The following is a 21,177-nucleotide window of genomic DNA, read 5'->3' on the forward strand; positions in this document are numbered from 1 at the left end:
CGGCCGCGGCTCCCTCTCCTGGCTCTCTGGCTGCGCCGATGGAGCGGGAGGTGGGAGTCGGTCGGGCTGGCGGACGGCGAGCCCCGTGCTCCCTGCCGCCGCCCCTAGGTAAGAGCCCTGCCTCCTTCGCCCTCCTCCCTCCCCCGGGATAAAGCGGCAGCCCGGGCGCCGCGGCCGGTCTCTCCCAAGCCGGTCCGGTCGGGTTATTATGGCAGCGCTTGGAGCCCTAGTGAAGAAAGTGTGGAGTATCCGCCGCTACCTGGTGCTGCTCTGCACCCCGCTGGTGCTGCTGCCTGTCCTCTTCAGCCTGCCCCCCAAGGTAACACTTTGCCCCCCCCGCCCCCCGTAAAAGCCACCCTGCAAGGGGGCTTCCTCCTCCTCCTCTCCGCCCCCCCACTTCCTTCTTTGCCCTAGTCAAAAGTGGCTGTACCCCCACTCCAGCTTCTAGAGTAGCCAGCAGCCCATTTCATCTTGCGCTGTCCTCCTTTTTGCAAGGAGCCTTTCCTTCCTTTCAACAGCTGTGCAGCAGACAGAGCTTCAACAGGCGGTGAGTTCCCTGTTGCTTCACCTGTTGACTTTCTGTCTGTTGACATTGTCACAAAGTCGGCGGAGGTGTCTTATCATGAAGAGGGGGGGACAGCATTGTGTCACCCACTATCCTTAGCACCACCTGAGTCTCCAACTCAATTAACACCCCCCCTTTTCTTAGTCCCTTCTCCAATCAAGAACCCTCCCCATCTTCTGTTTTTGGAAAGGCTGCACTCCCCTTTAGAAAACCAGTTTCCTGCAGAAAGTACTCAAATAATTCCTTCATTCAGCAACAGTCATCAGACTATTGGGAATAGCTCCTTGCCCTCTGCCCTAACTCCTTGTACCTCCCTAATCCCTGTCAAGATAATACTGCGATTTCTGCTCTCGCTATTCTCTGCTTCCCTAATATCTATCCTGCCATCCCAATAACTTCCAGCAGCAGCTCTTTGCACTCCCCAATATTCCCATCATATATTTCACAAGAGCAATTCCTTGCCTTCTGCTCCCTGCACTTTGACTACTTGTAGGGAACTGTGGCTCCTAATGAAACTCAAGTTAAGGAAGAGCATAAGAAGCTGCCTTAGACCAAGTCAAACCCACTGGTCCATCTAGTTCAATATGAATGGTAGTGCTCTCCAAGGATTCAGATAGGGAGCCTCTCCCAGCCCTGCCTGGTGATCCTGGGGATTGAAGCCAGCACCTTCTGCATTCAAGGCAGATGCTCTACTGCTGACCTATAGTCCGTCCTCCAAAGGTTGCCACACTGATGGTTGTTCTGGTCCATCATCTCTTTGTCATCTCCTACTTAATGTTGCTTCCAACCAAGGAACCACATGCTCATTGTCCTTGAGGGAACTCAGGGTACCTCTCGACTGTTACTATTTTGGGGGTGGGTGGGATTGAAGCTCCTATCAGAAATGTATGTGTGTGCAATTAAAGTGGATTAAACTGCTCTGCTGACTGTATGCAACAAACCCACCTTTTAAAAAAAATTTAAAAATTGGACTTTTTGCTATTGAGAAAGTGGTGGGGGAAAGTGTGGGATGGCCAAATGATTAATGGGAAGACGCATAAACATTGCACAAGCAAGCCTGAATGAATGCTTACTGTGTAACTTCCCCTCAAATTGAGATGAATGCTTGAGAATGACCAGAGACAGTCTAACCTCTGCTTAAGCTTTGTGCAAGTAAATTGGGAGGAATGATCAATAAATATAAAACTCAGTACATACCAGGTTGTCTGCAGGAGACAATGAACTAAACCCAAACCCCTTTCTCAGTTTTGGAGAGTATTTCTCCAAGAAATCGGCTGGTCTGCTGTCCGTAGAAAAATCCATCCCTGTCCCACCCAACTCTCTACCCCTTCCCTTTACCTTATCAATTACCTTTTCCTACTTGCCCCCTTTAAGGAATATCCCCTCCTCCAAATGAAATGATCATCCTCTTTAAAAATTCCCTTTCGCCTTTACTCTGTTGCCACTTTGTAACCCTAGGACCAACTCCCCAGATTAACATCATGTCACTTTTAAATGTCACCTTGACCATATACAGCTCAAGTGATCCACTGCTTCCCCCAAAGCCAATCTTTCTCCCCTGCCCCAACTAAATAGTTGCCTCATCTTATACTTTTTCAGAAGTCTCTTATTATCACAGACTTTTGAGTCTACAATACAGGATCAGCACCCGATTTAAGGAAGTGCAGGCAGTTCCCCAGCACAGGGCGCCAAGCCGATGGGGTGCAAAATTGAGAAAATCCAGCATGGAGAAGATCCATTGAGGGATGTCAGGGTACCATACTACCAAAGATTACCGAAGTCCACCCTTGTAATTACTGTCATTACAAAGTCCCCGCAATTACTGTTGCAGTGCATTTTTTGATTGTAACATGATCCATCTGTCATTATCCGGGGCAGACAACAGGATTCGCCCCCAGATGTTGCTGGCCTAGAACTCCCACAATTCCTAACCACTGGGCATGCTGAATGAGAATTGGAGCCCGACAACATGGGGTCCCCATCTCTGCCGCAGAAAAGTAACACCTAGCCCAGGTTACTGGAGAATACTCCATTCTGTAACAGAAAATCCTCACAAAGCATATTTAGCTTACTTTGCTTCAAGAGCTGCCCTTTGTTCATTGTCACCAACATCACAGGGAAATAATTCCCTGAAGAAACTCCTAGACCTTGTCCACTGCTGCCCCGTTGAATGCCCTTTCCAAGCAGTTTTTCTTCCTGCAGTTCTCCAAGCTACACAGATCAATAAAAGGCATCACATCACTCATTCTTTGCTTCTGTTTCTCGGTCCTGCTTCCAAAATGCTTCCCCTCGCAGCTTCTACAGAAGGTGCTCTTTCACAGATGCTCCAGAGGGCCTAATCAACAAAGGATGAACAGTGCAACCTTAAGCATGTTTACTTGGAAGGAGGTTGCATGTGGGGTTTACACCTAGGCAAGTGTGCAGCCTGAGAATCATGTGCCTTCTTTGGAGTGGAGATACATAAGGCAAGGCTGATGGGCAACTTTCTAAGCAATTCCCTGCTGCAGGGGGACTTTAATTACAGACATATGATTTAAGCTACAGATAGGTAGCCGTGTTGGTCTGCCATAGTCAAAACAAAAAAAAAATCCTTCCAGTAGCACCTTAGGTAAAAGGTAAAGGTACCCCTGCCCATACGGGCCAGTCTTGCCAGACTCTGGGGTTGTGCGCCCATCTCACTTAAGAGGCCAGGGGCCAGCGCTGTCCGGAGACACTTCCGGGTCACGTGGCCAGCGTGACAAAGCTGCATCTGGCAAGCCAGAGCCGCACACGGAAACGCCGTTTACCTTCCCGCTGGTAAGCGGTCCCTATTTGTCTACTTGCACCCGGAGGTGCTTTCGAACTGCTAGGTTGGCAGGCGCTGGGACCGAGCAGCGGGAGCGCACCCCGCCACAGGGATTCGAACCGCCGACCTTTCGATCGGCAAGTCCTAGGCACTGAGGCTTTAACCCACAGCGCCACCTGCGTCCCCTCAGTAGCACCTTAAAGACCAACTAAGTTAGTTCTTGGTATGAGCTTTCGTGTGCATGCACACTTCTTCAGATACACAGAAGAAGTGTGTATCTGAAGAAGTGTGCATGCACACGAAAGCTCATACCAAGAACTAACTTAGTTGGTCTTTAAGGTGCTACTGGAAGGAATTTTTTTTGTTATGATTTAAGCTGTCTGTGTAACGCCTGTAAATGGTTCGAATTAATGTAGTAGTATGGAAACCATAACTTTAATAAAGAATAAATTGAGGTGGGTGTGGGGAATGGTGCAGATTTTTCCTCATATGGTTAGAATGGTCCACCTCCCCTTTTTCTCCTTGCCAAGTTTGGACTGGGCTTTCAGAGCTGCATTCATTGGCATGGAAGGGATCTGCAACTGGGACACACAGTTCTCATTCTCCAGCAGTACATGCCTTTTCTTTCTGGTCTCGTCTACGGCTTCTGCCCCTAAAGCTTAAATCTCTGCCAGATTATTGTCTGTTTCGCTCTTGGACAGTCTATGCTGCTGTGCATGGATTTCACCACCTCTGTTTTCCAAGCTATTATGCGTCTCCCACAGTGCCTTTATTTGCATCTTTGCCATTCCTGAAGACATACAGGACTGTTATTCCACGGCATATTGATACCGCTCTCAGCTGCATCCCCACCCATCAAACAGGGCAAGCTATCATGGAAAATTCCCCCCTCCGCATCAAGAATTGAGTAGGTTCTCTCAGCTCACAGCTTAAACCAGGAGCAATCTGCTTCATCCCTCCCCACCAACCTCCAGACGTTGCTCTGGTTTGTTTGGCAGAGCCCTTCAGATTCACTGGAAATGATTACAATATCATCCAGGTCACATGGGGAATGGGAAGATGACATTTCTGAGACAACTGTTAAGTGAAGCTTTCGGCAGCCTTGTTTTCCTGACAGACTTTCTCTAACTTGACACAAATCTGTCAAACCAAAATGGGTCGAAAACAAGCAAAGGGGCATGTACGTATATGATTTGGCCCACCATATTGCACTGTCTTTCGAGCTCCTTCCACCACTTCCCAAAGATAGGAAAAGTTGGGGCAGGTCAGACTTAGCTGGGTTTTGAACCTGGCCCACCTGCCTCCAAGCCCCATGTTGGATCCAGTGCATGGCATCTTTGCCAGTCTATGAAACCTGTTTACCACATGTGGGAGGTGTGGTTCCAGACAAGAGTTTTAATGTTGCAAACAAGCCTTTCAAATATTGCAAACAGGTCATTGGTAACAGGTGTCCCCGCCCCCTTAAAATTCATTGGTTTTTCAGCAGGAAGAGTAAATGCAGATTAAATGGAGGTGGAAAATGCATATTGGTGTTGATGCTGCCATATGCAGGCTGTAAAAACCTTGCATGCATGAGTAACGCTGATCCCACAATAAACACCTGTATGGAAATACCCATAGTTGCTCAAAGTATATTCTGTTCTTAAGGACTAAGCTACACATGATGTTGAATGCATATTTGCTTCTCCAATGTGTGTGTGTGTGTGTGTGTGTGTGTTTTAAGGCAATCACCTTGAGGGTGGAGGACAGGAAAAGCTGTTAATTTATGGGATCAGAGCAGGCATGGAGAGCAATTGCAACTCTTTTCTACCTTAGTAGATTGGCACTAATGGGGGATTTCCCCCAAAGGAAATACCTGCTTCAGAAGAGTGATTTTCGCAAGGGAGAAAATGATAAAATCCCCCCTGCAACCCACTCCCCCATCCCAGCTGATGCAATATGCATGTTCCAAAAAGTACATATTAGATGCAAACACATCTGTTTAACAGCGCTTGCCATTAGCTTAACCAGAAAGGGGCTGTTGGAAGGGGAATGTTCTAGGAGGGCTGTTCTCACCTCTGGACTTTGTTCAACCTCTTTGGTTGTGGATTTGTTAACTTTCTAGCTTCGTTGTAAAGAATATGGGCATTCGGAAAAAATAAATAAATTAGTATGTGTTTGTTTCTTGAGTATGTTGCTTGGACACGTTTCCCTATCAAAGCCCTTTTTGCCAAAAAGAGATGTTAGGTCCAATGCATTTCTCCGCAACCACATTCCCAGGATGCTGTGATTCCTATGAGTGTTTCATCGGTGTACATGGCTCTTTACAAAGCAACGCTGGCAAATGTCCCTGCCCCAAGGAGCTTAAAGTCTGTGTCAGGACTGGCCCAACTGCAGAGGCAAGCAGGGTGCTGGAGTTAAAAAGATGCTTGCCCCAGTACTGTGAATGGCTCAGAAAGAAAGCTGTGGTCTGGTTTTAGGGTATGTTCACATTACAATATACTCTGCATCCAGTAGGCTCCCACTGTTAGTTTTGAAACTGAATTCAGATACCGTTAGCCAATCCATACTGATCCTGTAGTTTCTTGACGAAAATGGCTGCTTGATGCATTATTATTATTATTATTATTATTATTATTATTATTATTATTATTTTGCAAACCAGCTTCAATCCAACTAGAAAACTAGAAGCAGAGTAAAGGGTAGGTTCACATTACCACAACAGGCACTGAGCATGCTCAGATGAGTGCACATGCGCACATGACAGCTTAATGAATTAGGACTTCACGGGGAATGTCACAGGGGCAGGGAAACCAAAAATGTCTTGCAGGTTGGGTGAAGACACCCCCACCAACTCCCTTTAACGTGAACAGCACAGTGAAAATGTGGCTTGAAACGCAGCGGGTGGTGGTGATGAACGACCTTGCTGTGTTTTAACCTGCTGAGATGAATGTACTCTTAGACAACAAGATGCACAGTGGCAGCTTAGCAGCTTGATGGATGGGCAATATTCCATGCATTCCAGAAGAGGTAAGAGAGAACCTTCCACTGTCTGCCAGCTGTTCAGAGCGTGGGGAGATTTGCAAATGGGAGAAAGCAATCCATCAGTCAATCAATTTGAACAACAACAACAACAACAATAATACTAATAATATAATAATAATTTATTATTTGTACCCCAACCATCTGGCTGGGCTTCCCCAGCTACACTGGGCAGCTTCCAACAAAGATTAAAAATACATTAAAAATGTCACACATTAAAAACTTATCTGAACAGGGCTGCCTTCAGATGTCCTCTGAATGTCAGATAGTTGTTGATCTCTTTGACATCTGATGGGAGGGCATTCCACAGGGCAGGCACCACCACCGAGAAGGCCCTCTGCCTGGTTCCCTGTAGCTTTGCTTCTCGCAATGAGGGAACCGCCAGATGCTCCTTCAGGTATACTGGGCCGATGCAGAATGGGGGGCAGAAAACGGAAACCAAAACAATCAGACTTGTGGAACACGCTGTCTATGAGGAAGGGCTACAAAGACTTGAGGCTTTTTAGTGTGGAGAAAAGCCAAGCATGGGGAGATGTGATAGAAGCTTACACAAGTATGCGTGATGTGGGGAAAAAAATGAATGGAGATAAGCAGTTCTCCATCTCTTGCAATGCTAGAATTTGGGGACTTCCAGTAAAAGGGGCAGGTAAAAGGAAGTGCTTTACACAATGTGTGATTAATTTAAGGCATTTGCTGCCATCCGCAAGATGCGATGACTATCTTAGATGTCTTTAAAATGGGACCCTTTTATTCATGGAGGATAAGTTTCATCAATGTCTGCCACAACATTTAAACCACTCTCAAGACAAATGGCTTCTCTAAAAGAATCCTGGGAATTGTCGCTCTGTGAGGGGATTCTTTGAGGGGAAAGTCATTGTGCTGAATGTGTTTTAAAGCCGCCCAGAATGGCTGAGGCTGAGGCAACCCAGGCAGATGGGTTGTGCTGTGGTCTGAACCACTGAGCCTCTTGGGCTTGCCGATCAGAAGGTCAGCAGTTCGAATCCGCTCTGTCCCACCTTCTGCCAACCTAGCAATTCAAAAGCATACCAGTGCAAGTAGATAAATAGGTATCAGTGTGGCGCGAAGCTAAACAGCGTTTTCAGTTGCGCCAGAAGCGGTTTAGTCATGCTGGCCACATGTCCCGGAAAAGCTGTCTGCAGACAAATGCCAGCTCCCTTGGCCTGAAGCAAGATGAGCACTGCACCCCATAGTTGCCTTTGACTGGACTTAACCATCCAGGGGTCCTTTACCTATATAAAATGATAATGATGATGATGCTGTATGCCCCTAAATGCAGCATCCAGGTTTCAGAGGCACTTGGTCTGATGATGCTATTTCCATCGCTGTCCATACTGTACTGAGTCATCTAGAACGACAGGGAACCTACGCAAGGCTGTTGTTTGTGGACTACAGTTCTGCCTTCAATACAATTCTGCCAGACAGGTTATTCCTTAAAATGACCAATTTGGGTATACATCAGAAGATCTGTCTGTGGGTAAGGAATTTCCTGACTGATAGGCCGCAGACAGTGAGAATGGGACCTTACTATTCTTCTACTCTAGTATTAAGCACAGGAGCCCCTCAGGGATGTGTGCTAAGTCCCTTTCTCTATTCCCTGTACACATTTGATTGCACCCCACTGTATAAGTCCAACACAATCATCAAATTTGCGGATGATACAACAGTGGTGGGGCTCATTAGTGAGAACGATGAGACTGCTTATAGGAAAGAAGTACAGGGGTTAATTCAATGGTGTAAAGAAAACAATCTTATGCTTAACACCAAAAAAACCAAAGAACTCATAATTGACTTTAGGAGAAAGAAAAGTGTATTTTTCCCATTGCACATAAATGGCGAGGAGGTGGAGAGGGTTGGTAGTTTTAAATACCTGGGCATTTATATCTCTGAGGACCTCTCATGGACTGCAAATATTAATATGGTTGTGAGGAAGGTGCAGGGGAGGTTGTATTTCCTGAGAATGCTCAGGGGACTGAATCTATCTCAGCACCTACTTCTGTCCTATTATCACAGTACCATCGAGAGTGTCTTAACCTATAGTATATTATCGTGGTATGGGAGTAGCTCTGAAATGGATAAAAAAGCTTTACAGAGAATAATTAAAATTGCCCAGAATGTTATTGGGCTCCAACTACCAACCCTGGATGAGATCTTCACGTCTCGCAGCTTGAAGAAGTCACACAATATCCTGAGAGATCCCACCCATCCTGCTCACAACTTCTTTGAACTGTTGCCTTCGGGCAGAAGATATAGGACAATGAAAACACGAACCACACGCCTTCTGAATAGTTTCTATCCAAGAGCTCTGATTGCACTAAATAATGATCTCAGGGCCAGTTGCAAGAAATAGCAAGCAGGGAGTAGGAAGGAATGAGATAGGTTTTAGGTTATGTTATGCCTTTAATAGGTTATGTTATATTCTGGATTATGTTATGTTTTATAGATTATGTCTGAATAGGATGAGAGTGTTGGAGATACGTGCAAATGTGTATGTGAACCCGGTCTTTGGGTGTTTGATTTTCGTTGTTGTGTATACTGTGTATATACGGACAATGACAATAAATTTATCTTATCTTATCTTATCTTGGTCTCTAAATTACCAGAAGGGCTATTGATGCCTTCCCCATTGCAAATGGGCTTCCCAGAGGCATTTCCCCTGGGAAAGAGGGTGTTCAGCTAGACATACCTTTAGTTCTCAAGCTTTATTTATAAAGGGCAGGTATTTTTAGCACCTCAATCTACTTGTGATCATTTTATGCGCTGTTGAATGTTCTGCTACTCAGCATGCAGTAAGTCAAAAGGGAAGGATTTAATTCACCCAAGGTGCAAAAAAAATATCTTTAGTTCTGACAGGAGAGATGGGAAGGAGGCACAGAGGAGAGAACGGGGGTGTACTTGAAACAAACAGGCCTGTGGTCATTTCCCATGTAGCATATCTACTCAGGACAGCTACTTCGGTGCTGTCTTTCTGTAGACACAGAACTTTATTCTTCATCTCACTGAATCCTCAACACTGGAATAAGATGGCTTTGTGAAATTTCATTTGCTACCGCAGCATGTAGGATGGAAGGGCTCCTTTAGGGTTTTATTGTTTGTAATTTCCTTTTGTTGCTGCTCTTGAGGTAATTTAGGTAATTCAAAGTGCCTATGTACAGTTTCATTTATCCCAAAGAGTAGAAATAGGATTACATAATGGATATTTTAATTCCTTTTGGGGGCTTGTAAATATCTCATTGTATTAGTTTGCTACACGTACATTAGCTGAATAAACAGCTTTATTAGATTCTAATGCTTTTTGAACTTGTAAGCCCAAATGTAGAGGTGTGAGCTGTCTTATAACTGCAGAATATTCTCGTCAAATAGAGCTCAGCTTTCAGATGAATAATAGGTATTGTATTCCTCATGCTGTATTTGGATTTTGGCACATTTTATGTTGAATCTCAGAGGTGTTTTGTTCTGTTCTGGTTTTCTGCACTGCAGTAGACCCATGCAATTGTGACTGCCAAGCTGAGTGCAACCCATAGGACATCTATGGGAGCACTAGGACAGGAGATGGGAGCTTGTGGCCTTCTCAGTGTTGTTGAGCTACATCTCCCACCATCGCTGGTCATCCCACACCATTCTTCATCATCACTCATGCTAGATGGGGGCTGATGAGAGTTGGAGTCCAACAAAACTGGGAGGGCTACAGGTTCCAAACCCTGCCCTAGAAGCTCACCAATCCTCCTGTTTCACTTCCTACTCGAGCCTGCAAAACATTCAGGCTACCATAGATAGTTGGTTGGTTGCGTTTGGCTTGGTGGATCAAAGGTTGTGCAGGCTTGGGTTACAACAGGGTCCTTTATGTTGCATATTTGTGTACGGGGGGTTGGATGGGGGTAGTATCTCTGGTGGGGGACATGCTGTGCTCCTTCTGGGGCAGTTTGTCCACCTTTGGTCCCCACCCTGCACTCATCTCTCACCTGTGGCTCCTAGAAGCTCCTTGATTTTGGAGCAGAAGGCGTCAGCAAGCCCTTCTGCTCCAAGGCACAAATGATTGCGGGAGGAGCAGGCAGGGCAGCAGTAGCAGGTTGGAAAAGCAATGTTTTTGGTAAGGGAGCACAGGGGATGTTCTCAATGAGGTGTGCAAAAGGAGCTTGCCGCTCCACCATCAAATGGGACTCTGTGTCAGTGATACCCAGTTCTGAAGTAAGCAGCAGTGATGTAGGTCTTTCTGCTCAAGAGGGGGCTCTTAGCAATAATTAAATTCAGGGAATCCTTTGCGGCCAAGAAAGAAAATGATATACGAGCTGTGACCTCGATTATCATATGGCTGTTTCTTTAGATGAGCAGGCCCTACTGTTCTATATATCTATCATTATTTGGAAAGGCAGGGGATTCATTCATTTTATTTAGAGTATTTGTAGAGTCAAAAAGGCTCTCAGAGTGGCTTACATAGGTAAAGGTAAAGGGACCCCTGACCCTTAGGTCCAGTCGTGGCTGACTATGGGGTTGTGGTGCTCATCTTCCTTTATTGGCTGAGGGAGCCGGCGTACAGCTTCCGGGTCATGTGGCCAGCATGACTAAGCCGCTTCTGGCGAACCAGAGCAGCGCACAGAAACGCCGTTTACCTTCCTGCCGGAGCGGTACCTATTTATCTACTTGCACTTTAATGTGCTCTCGAACTGCTAGGTTGGCAGGAGCAGGGACTGAACAATGGGAGCTCACCCCGTCACGGGGATTCGAACCACCAACCTTCTGATCGGCAAGTCCTAGGCTCTGTGATTTAACCCACAGCGCCACCCGCGTCCCTTTTAGTAGCTATTAGAAATAAAAGGAGTCATGCTTCACAGCTAGCTTCCGCGTTATTTATACTCTGCATGAGTCTGGTGCTCACAATGCACAGTTGCACTGGGATCTGTTTTCCAGGATTGGATGGTCTCTGAAAGTGCTCCAGTCACCTAGCCCAGTCAGGGCAGAACCAGTTATTGAGCCCAGTTGCTGCACATCGGTTGAAAGGTGTACTGACAAAACTGGCTCCTTAGCCTCCCCAGTCAGTGGAGCACATGGCTGTGCCTTACATGTTGCAGCTTTTATTTCAACCACGATTGACTGGCTCTTTAACACTTTGATTAAAAAGTACTAAGGTGTGCATCCTTTTTGTTCCTATGACAGTTTGGCCACAGAGGGAATTTTACCATAGCAAAATCTGAGAAGGGGAGAGGGGGAATATTATGGGTATTAATGATTTGTGGAATATTAAAACAAGGCATTGCACAGCAGCTGATAATATTTTATTAAAATTAATAAAGGAGGTAGTGAATTTAATCATTACTTTAAGCCTGTAAATTCTTTATAAATCCAGTATATATAAGGGGAAAATTCAGAATACCTATTCTTGTCTATGTGATGGAAAGGAAGGATGTGCATTACTGAAGAAAAAATTGACAGAATAACACAGGCTTTTTATTGTTCTGTTCCCATTAATCACCCATTCTTAACCAACTTAATGTCTAGAAATTAGTTAGCTTGTTTTCCTGTTAAGTGATGATGATGATGATGATGATTATTATTTAACCTAAAAATTATGATCGTAGTGAACTACATTTGAATGACACTTTGACAACTAGATTTATAAATGTAAAAAGAATGTTCAGTTCCTGCAATGACGGAGAACAGAATTTAAAGATTGCAAGGATATTAGTCTACAAATAAAAATGTGCATATTTTCACCTTCAAACTAAGAGAGGATTTCGTAGAAAATGGAGACAGAAGCCATTAGGCAGGAATTCTGTGCTTAATGGTGTGAGTTAGGTGAGTTCATATGTCTCCTGGCAACCATTCTTCTGATTGCTTGAATTGCCTGGGAGATACAATATTGTTGGCACCCATCTGTCTTGAGAGACAATGAAGGAGTGTGCCTTTGGGGGTGAAATCAAACTACTGGAAGGCAGCAGTGCCTGCAGTGGCTGTAGAGACTGATATGGGAGAGACATGTTTTGTTGCTGCTGGGGCAGATGAAAGCGTCCGGTTGTGCTGATGTAGATGCACCATGGTGTTATATTATATATATATATTTTTTGGGGGGTGTATATTCCTCAAAAGGGATGCGGGTGGCGCTAAACCACAGAGCCTAGGGCTTGCCGATCAGAAGGTCGGCGGTTCAAATCCCCACAACAGGGTGAGCCCCTGTTGTTCGGTCCCTGCTCCTGCCAACCTAGCAGTTCAAAAGCACGTCAAAGTGCAAGAAGATAAATAGGTACTGCTCCAGGGGGAAGGTAAACGGCGTTTCCGTGTGCTGCTCTGGTTCGTCAGAAGCGGCTTAGTCATGCTGGCCACATGACCCGGAAGCTGTCTGCGGACAAACGCCGGCTCCCTCGGCCTATAGAGCGAGATGAGAATGCAACCCCAGAGTCTTCTGCGACTGCACCTAACGGTCAGGGGTACCTTTACCTTTATATCCCTCAAAACTTTGCTTAAATCAAATAAATTATTTGGAGAGCACTAACAATTTGATTTATGGATGTTTATTTTTTGTATTCTTCTGTGGACAGGATAATTTTTTATTATGAGTGATGATCCCCCCACACACACATTGTTTGTTTTAATGGATCAATATTGCATACTGTATTTTGTATATCAAGGCTGCTGTAAATTGTTTTGTCAGGGATAAGCAATACATGAATCAAATAAAGAATAGAACTGAAATTATCTGGCCTTTAAAGCTGAAGACTTTTCATGGATGTAACTTCTGCATTTGAATGAAGACAGATTTCTTCATTTTGTCTCAGTTGCTAGTGAGGACCAACTGAATCCCATTTGTTTCAGTGGCATTTGTACAGGAAACCACCAGGTGGATTGTGTGATTTGGACCTCTCCTCCACCTCCTCCTACTCCTCCTCCTCCTCCTCCTCCTCCTCCTCTAGACAGTCTCCAGATAAGCAGGCATCACCCAATAACCAACATCGACTCTATAGGCCTTGCTTTCACTAGAGGTTCAAATATGTAGGAAGAAAGCTCTGGTAGTGCTCTATAGAAGGAAAATATGGGTTGTATCTAATGTAAGTCATACTCAGAGTAGACCCATCGAAATTAATGGGCATGACTAACTTAATTGGATGCCACCTTATAATAATCTGGTCTTCTTCCTTCTCTGTCATAAAAAAGGTGATTGTGCAACTGAGGAAAAATCCTCTGTTTCTGGCAATCATTACATAGTTGGAAAATTAACCCAATCACAAGTCTCCTAAGAAAGTGTGTATTAGGGACAAAAAAAAATTGATACGAACTTTAATCGAGTGGGATAATTATTTTCCAGAAATCATGTGGTCTAACTCAGAGGCCTGGTTGAAGGTGACTGGTGGCTGCCGTGAGGTTGCAGAGCAGGGCTGGGGAACCTACGGCTATGCAGATGTTGTTGGATTACAGTTTCCATCATCCTTGACCATTGGCCATGCTGGCTGGGGGCTGATGGGATTTGAAGTCCAGCAGTGCCTGGAGGTCCACTGGTTAGCCTTGCCCCCTGCTTTAGAGAAGCAGATGGGAAACTTGTTTGGAGAGAAATCCTATTTTGCAGTTCAGTTTCCCAACACTGAGCAGCAGATTCACATGATTGGGTCTACATTTACTGGTCCATTGATCTGTAATTGGTCAGAAGGGTGCTGCAACACTCATCTGGCCAAAGGTGGTCAAGAAAAGATGCTGTCTACATCTCTCCTTCATTTCCTTAGGGACGGGTGCACTTTGACCAAGACCACCACATGGACACACAGACAGTGTGGACTTTGCTTTTCCAGTGCTTTCCCTTGGAAATGAAAGGCTGGAAATTTGATTGCTCCATTAGATTTGTTTCTAGGAATCCAAAGCTGGAATAGGAAAGGTGAATGAATGACTAAGACATTGGTCAGATATTTGGCTCGGCACAAATCTATCGTTTGAATTGCCTGGGTTGATGTGTCTCTGCAGCCAGGCCTCAAAAATGTATAAAGGTGAGGGTTTCATCATACCCTCCAACATTTCTCCGATGAAAATAGGGACGTCCCATTCATAGAATCATAGAATCATAGAATCATAGAGTTGGAAGAGACCACAAGGGCCATCGAGTCCAACCCCCTGCCAAGCAGGAACACCATCAGAGCACTCCTGACATATGGTTGTCATGCCTCTGCTTAAAGACCTCCAAAGAAGGAGACTCCACCACACTCCTTGGCAGCAAATTCCACTGTCGAACAGCTCTTACTGTCAGGAGGTTCTTCCTAATGTTTTGGTGGAATCTTCTTTCTTGTAGTTTGGATCCATTGCTCCGTGTCCGCTTCTCTGGAGCAGCAGAAAACAACCTTTCTCCCTCCTCTATGTGACATCCTTTTATATATTTGAACATGGCTATCATATCACCCCTTAACCTCCTCTTCTCCAGGCTAAACATGCCCAGCTCCCTTAGCCGTTCCTCATAAGGCATCGTTTCCAGGCCTTTGACCATTTTGGTTGCCCTCCTTTGGACACGTTCCAGTTTGTCAGTGTCCTTCTTGAATTATCCATAATGATAATTTTACTATTTATACCCCACACATCTTACTGGGTTGTCCCGGCCACTCTGGACAGCTTCCAACATATATAAAAAATAATAAAACATTAAACCTTCAAACACTATACAGGATTGCCTTCAGATAGCTTGGGGGTCGAATATCACCACACCCTCTAGCATTTTTCCAGTGAAAATAGGGATATCCTAAACAAAATCAGGACATTCTGGGATCAAATCATAAACCAGGACCGCCTCTCTAAATCAGGGATGTCCCTAGAAAATAGGGACACTTAGAGGGTCTGTTTCATGGAGGTTGCTTCTGCATTTGAATGCAGAAATAATTTCAGTTGACTTTGTTTCAGTCTACGTGGCTTGATTTGGAATTGATTTCTTGAATTTGAAAAGTGGGACCATGTGTGTTTTTCATAACGTTTTCCATTAGGGTCCCCCCCCCTTTTCTTTTCCCCAAAGCATCATGTGTCTTCATGGACAGCTTCCTTCTCTGTGAGCTTTTCAGATTGCTCACATCAGAATGAGGGCATCTTCCTGGTAATGCTGTCTGAGCACGGTGTTTTTGATGGCGTGAATGAACATGGAGAGGCAGTTTCAGTGGCTGCCCTACAATGGTGGAACTCTCTTGTGGTTTATATGCAGACCTCTCACTTTTCCAAGTGCAGTAGAAACTGTTTATAACATTGTCTCTTACTTCTTATCATTTGATTTCTTTGCAGGAAGGAAAATGCCTCTACGTAATTCTGTTGATGGCCGTATACTGGTGCACCGAAGCTCTGCCCTTGTCTGTGACCGCTCTACTTCCCATAATTCTCTTCCCCTTCCTCAGTGTCCTCCCAGCCAGCAAAGTTTGCCCGCAGTATTTTTTAGATACCAACTTCCTCTTCCTGAGTGGCTTGATCATGGCGGCTGCCATTGAAGAGTGGAATCTGCATCGTAGAATTGCACTGAGAATCCTTATGTTGGTGGGAGTCCAGCCGGCCAGGTAACCAATGAAATCAATGAGCTTGTGCTCAACTTTGGGGCCCTCCAGATGTCCTTTTCATTGGCCATTCATGTTCATTTGTCCTCATGGTGCTGTTGGAGTGGTCGCATGCCACCCCACAAAATACTGTCTGCATCTGCAAAGGCATTGGGGTGGTCACACTACTTTATTTCCATTCAGTGCACATCCTGTAACTTCCTGCTGAAACTGCATATTTTTTATACCATGAATTCTGGTTTATTTTTATTTACTTCTGCTGCACTATAGCTTCTCTGAACAGCAATAACGCGGTAGCACTGGGGAAACACCGTAGAACAAATTAAAGCAGAATAAATCCACCACGAATCACTAGGATTGGGCCTGCCCGAATTGGTGTTTTATTGTGGGTGTCCTGCAGCATGTTCTTGACACAATAATCAAGGCTTTTCCTGAAATGGAGTTTTAATGAGAAAGTTAGCTGGAGTGACAATTTAATGGTTAGCAATCGAAGGCTGTCCTGAAGAATTGCTGCTGCCAAGAGGCTGTGTGTTGGATTGCTTCTGCCCTTGGGGAATACGAAAGAGACCGGCATTCCAATGGAAACTGAAAGGCCTTTTGCACAGGTTTGAGAGTTATACCTTTCCTTCATTGTGCTGTGTCCAAGCATAGGGGAAAGAACTGTTAGAATTCCTGTTCCATGATTGCAGTCATGGGATTTATGTCTTTCACATGACAGTATATGTTTTGTTTGTTTGTTAAATATTTTTTATTAGGAATTTCAACAAAACATTTTATCAGAAAACATATCATCCTTAATTCCCCCCCTCCCCATAAAGTAACCCCCCTCCGACTTCCCTCAGCTCCTTTCTCTGGTTTATCAACAAATGTTATTCTCTGCATCTTACAAAATTGTATAGATACTTAATTTATCTGACTAGCTATTGTCAATAAAAAGTTTGTGATTGTTTATTCAAAACTCGCCAAGGAGTCCAGTTCACTCACATATGTTTTGACTCCACAGAGTGGGAAGTGACGGAGACAGGATGTTTGTGTTACTGTGTTCCGTGAAGTGGGACTATTGTCCTTTGTTCTTTTTCTCTTTGCTGTCTGATGCTAGAGAGGGAGGGAGCCATGTTGCAGTGCTCCATGTGTGTTCATATGTAAATAAAGTAGATTAGCCAAAATGCTGAGTCGCTGAGGTCTGTCACGCAAGGTGCGCAAACTCCGAGATCCCTAAGTGTGCCGGTGTCGGTTGGCATCAGTCTATGTTCGGGCTGAAGAAAGCTTTTGCAGCTCCCGAACGATCGAACAGGAAGGGAGAGAACATGCCAGTTGGGCATGTGTCTCTGCCAGGGTCCTACTCGAGTGTAGGCTGAACTCCTGACAGGAATATGGATTTTAGCATTAGGGTAAATTCCAAATGAAGTGACTTCCCTTGGCCTCCATGAGGTTTTTCTAGGTGGGGTCCACCGGACAGGAGTAGGTCAGTTGGGTAGAGCAAACCTCCAAGCAATGGCATCACAGTCACTTACTGGGATGGTGTAAGGGTGGAGCAAAGAGGCTATAAGGTTAGGAAGTCACAGGTGGACCTATACCATCCCGACCTCTCTAGTGTCCTGCCCCACTCGCACACTCTTCAGGTAAGCAGGAGCAACATTGCTGCCAAGAGGTTGGCTCCAAGATCCCATCCTGGAGACCAGCTCTGCTGCAGGTCATTGTGGGAGTGCAGTCAAAAGGCACCCAAAGCTGATCTCTTCTAGAATCACCCAAAGTTCAGGGATTTGGAGGTTTCAAGAATGGACAGGTGCTCTAAAAGATGGTCAGACTGAATTTCTCCCTTCAGGACCTCATATGGGGAGAGGCTCAGTTGAAGAGCTTACTGAGTTCAGAGCTCCAAAACCACTTATCAAAAGAGCAGGGTACTCAAAGAACGATGATTTCCATGTTTATGAAAGAAAAACAACCGTCTGTTTTCTGCGTACCAGAAAAGGGGGTCTGCTAGACTTTAGGTAGGGTATGAAAGGGCTCCTCATAGTTATACGATAAATGATACCGTGGTACGTTTATTAATTTAGGAATTTGCTTGTTTGCTTAGTATCTTATTAGCTGACCTCCCAGACAAAATGTAGCCTTGTGAGCCATGGGAGGAAACAAAATGGCAGCCAAGTAGTGTTCTCCATCAGCAGGCAAGTTGCTATCAACTATTAAAACTGATCTGCCATGCTTAAGGTTGCCATATTTCAAACAGTTTTTGAGCTATTTTTAAGGAAAGTCGACTGCAGTATTCCGGATATGTCTGGGAAAGTCCAGATGTATGGCAACCCTAGCCTTGCAGGGTTGGACAGAAGGTGTACAGACACACCTTGGAAGTCAAATGGAATCTGTTCCGGAAGTCTGTTTGACTTCCAAGGCGGAGCTTCCAATTGGCTGAAGGAGCGTCCTGCAGTGAATTGGAAGCCACAGAAGCCACGGCAGATGTTCAGCTTCCAAAAATCACTCAAAAACCAGAAACATTTGAGTTTACAGGCATTCGGCTTCTGAGGTTGCACTGTATATGTAAACTCTTTAGCACTCTCTAAATGCACTATGACCATATGCAGCAGGAGGAGGGTTACTTAGACTGGCCTGTGGGGAAATAAATACACCAAAGCTAATCCAGATAGCTTAAGCAATCTGGATAGCTCAAGCGACCTGTGCCTCTTGCACCAGCCTGCTTTGTTTCTATGGTGTTAGATCTGTCCCCCTCCAGCAGCCCAGTCACCTGCTCCGTGGAATTTGCTGATGAATTTGTTCTGGTGGATCCAGATATTTTTCATGATGGCAGTGCTTCTGTCAAAGGCCTGGGTTAGTGAAAGAATAGCGTTAAAGGTTGGAGTATGGGCCGGGCGGGCATACTTTAAAGAAAAAAATCATTCCAAAAGTTCCAAACTTTTTAAACTGCTGAACAGAGAGGAAACATAACTATTTCAGCACTGTGTAATCAGATTAACATTTATCCCAGTTGTACAGGATTGGACTTCTTACAGAATATAACTGAGACAGCTTTGTTCTGATTAATTGTATGAGGCCTCTCTCTCTCTCTCTCTCTCTCTCTCTCTCTCTCTCTCTCTCTCTCTCTCCAGGCTTATTTTAGGAATGATGCTAACAACTTCCTTCTTGTCCATGTGGCTGAGTAACACAGCCTCCACCGCTATGATGCTACCTATTGCAATGGCTGTTCTGAAGAGCCTCTTCGGAGACAAGGAAACATCTCGGGACCTCAAGAGGGAAAATGAGGAAAGCCAAGGTCGGTCTGGTCAGCTCATTTGGGTGTTGTAATAAAACATGGCGTTTTTGACAAATGTAAAGTCATCTTTTACTGAGGTGTGTTCCAACGGCATCCATAGGACATTCCACTTGCAAATGCACACGTTGCTGGGGGGAAATATGCAGTTCCCCTATTGCTCAGAATGGCAACTTTGAGTTTGCTGGAGAAATAAGGTTTGCCATCTGCTTCCCTGTACACCGATAAAGGATATATTTTGTGATAGTCTGTGCCCTGTAGATGGTATTTGTATAAGTCACATGTTCCTATTGGATGGTGCTAGTGACATCACTCTTTTACATCACACCAACAACTCCACTTTGGTTGTGCCATTTTATAAATGTCCTTTATAAATCTATCGAGGTCTAGTGCCTCCCCTCCCATATTTTGGCAGGGCAGTTAACATGTGATGGCTAGTAAGAGCACATCCGTTTCAGAAAGAGTGCTGGTAAGGATCCTTACTCCTATTTTCCAATGTGTCTATCTGTCAGGGAATGGCCTGAAGCAGAGGACTGGGGAATGCATTCTCAGGCAGATCAGCTTCTTTTGGAAGAGGAGCTGGAGGGGAAGATTTGCCTCCCTTGTTTCCAGCGGTCTCAGAAGCAGAGAGAGAAACAGATACGGAACAGATTAGACAGGAGTTACCTAGCTATGAGATAATGACAAGAGAAACAGAAGGGAGGGGACAGATAGCCATTAGAGAGTGTGGGGAACCTCCCTCCCCACAAACTAGGATGCAGAGAGGAGGAGGGACTTTCCATTGGCGCCTAGGATGTTGCGCAAGACAGAAGGGGGAAGAATTAGAGTAGCCAACTGCTCTCCTTGTGGAGGGATGTGGATTTTTGCTTGCAACCTGATGCCTGAATAAAAAGGACTATAAAAGATAAACTGCTCCTGAATTCTAATTTGTGAAGTTACTGAAGGGGGAGGCGGACTCTCCACGCACGACACTGTCCCTTCTTTCCTTTCCAGGCCCATCTCTGTCCACAATTTCCTTTACTGAGGCATGCATTGACCCATGCCCTCTCCCACAATAGACATGAAGGCAGGTGGACTTATCTCTTATCTTAGCACTGTAGTGCTTGGATCAGAGATAGGAGATCCCACTAAGTGTTCCACACCTGACGTCATATGGCATCAGGTGATAGGAAGGAGTGTGCAGTTTACCCAAAACAGGCACATGGGCCAAATTAGGCCTGCATGACAAGTTCTCCATCATACCAACTTGGCCACCACCTAAATGCGAATGGTTTCAGTCTGAAGGGGGAAAGGAGGCATGCTATGTGTGTGCACCTGAATTCTTTCTTTTCCTTTTAATCCCTCCCCTTTTTTCGTGGTTGTCATGGATCCGAGACACATTTGCGTTGCTTCATTAAGAAATGTCATTGTTGCTGAATCACTGAAGTGACAATGCAGAAGTCACTGGTCCACTGAACAGTATTAAAACCTGATACAACAGAGCAAACGAGTTCACAGACTTTGACCGCTGGGTGCGTTCCTTGTAATGTTCTATCCATCTTAATGTGGGGAAATGGGTAAGAGGAGGGCAGCATTTCCAAATGGAAATTTTTCCATTCGGAACAGTAAGCACCCCAGTGCTTAATGACCCCCATCCTCGGCTTCTGCTGAAAACACAATAATATAATAAAGTTTTAAAGGAGGCAAGATCAGACATTTCATCAAGCAAGCGAAACATTTTTTTCAGTAAATAAAACAAGCTGATTTTTCTGGAATCAAGAGAAAAAACAAACTCCAAAGTAATGTTTTAGTTAATTAGGAATCATGAAAAATCCAAATGCAGCACTTTACTGAAAGCGGCTCTGATTTTATGATGCTGATTTGTTTATTTTGTTTTAAATGTTGATTTTTGATTTTATTGTTTGCCACCCTGCGACTTTTTGAGTGAACAACAAATACTTCAAATAAATAAACTTCCCGGGATTTCCAACCTCATCACTTTTTAGGGAGTTATTCCTTTGTAGCAGACATGCACACTTTATATAAC

The 21,177-nt window shown here is 44.8% G+C and overlaps 1 protein-coding gene across 2 annotated transcripts in view; it reads left to right on the top strand.

Moving 5' to 3' along the window:
• Positions 1-21,177, top strand: part of SLC13A3 (solute carrier family 13 member 3) — a 48,402-nt gene continuing 27,225 nt past the window's right edge. Inside the window, exons 1-3 of one of the 2 annotated variants that reach the window (XM_081916896.1) lie at positions 1-319; positions 15,624-15,889; positions 18,991-19,154. In XM_081916896.1, coding sequence (XP_081773022.1) covers positions 209-319; positions 15,624-15,889; positions 18,991-19,154 — 541 coding nt within the window. In that variant the 5' untranslated portion in view covers positions 1-208. Of the gene's footprint in view, positions 320-15,504; positions 15,519-15,623; positions 15,890-18,990; positions 19,155-21,177 lie in introns of those variants that run through there. The other variant, XM_081916897.1, reaches the window with a different exon arrangement.

This window comes from Podarcis melisellensis (assembly GCF_964234715.1).
Source record: "Podarcis melisellensis genome assembly, chromosome: 6".
Lineage (NCBI taxonomy): Eukaryota > Metazoa > Chordata > Lepidosauria > Squamata > Lacertidae > Podarcis > Podarcis melisellensis.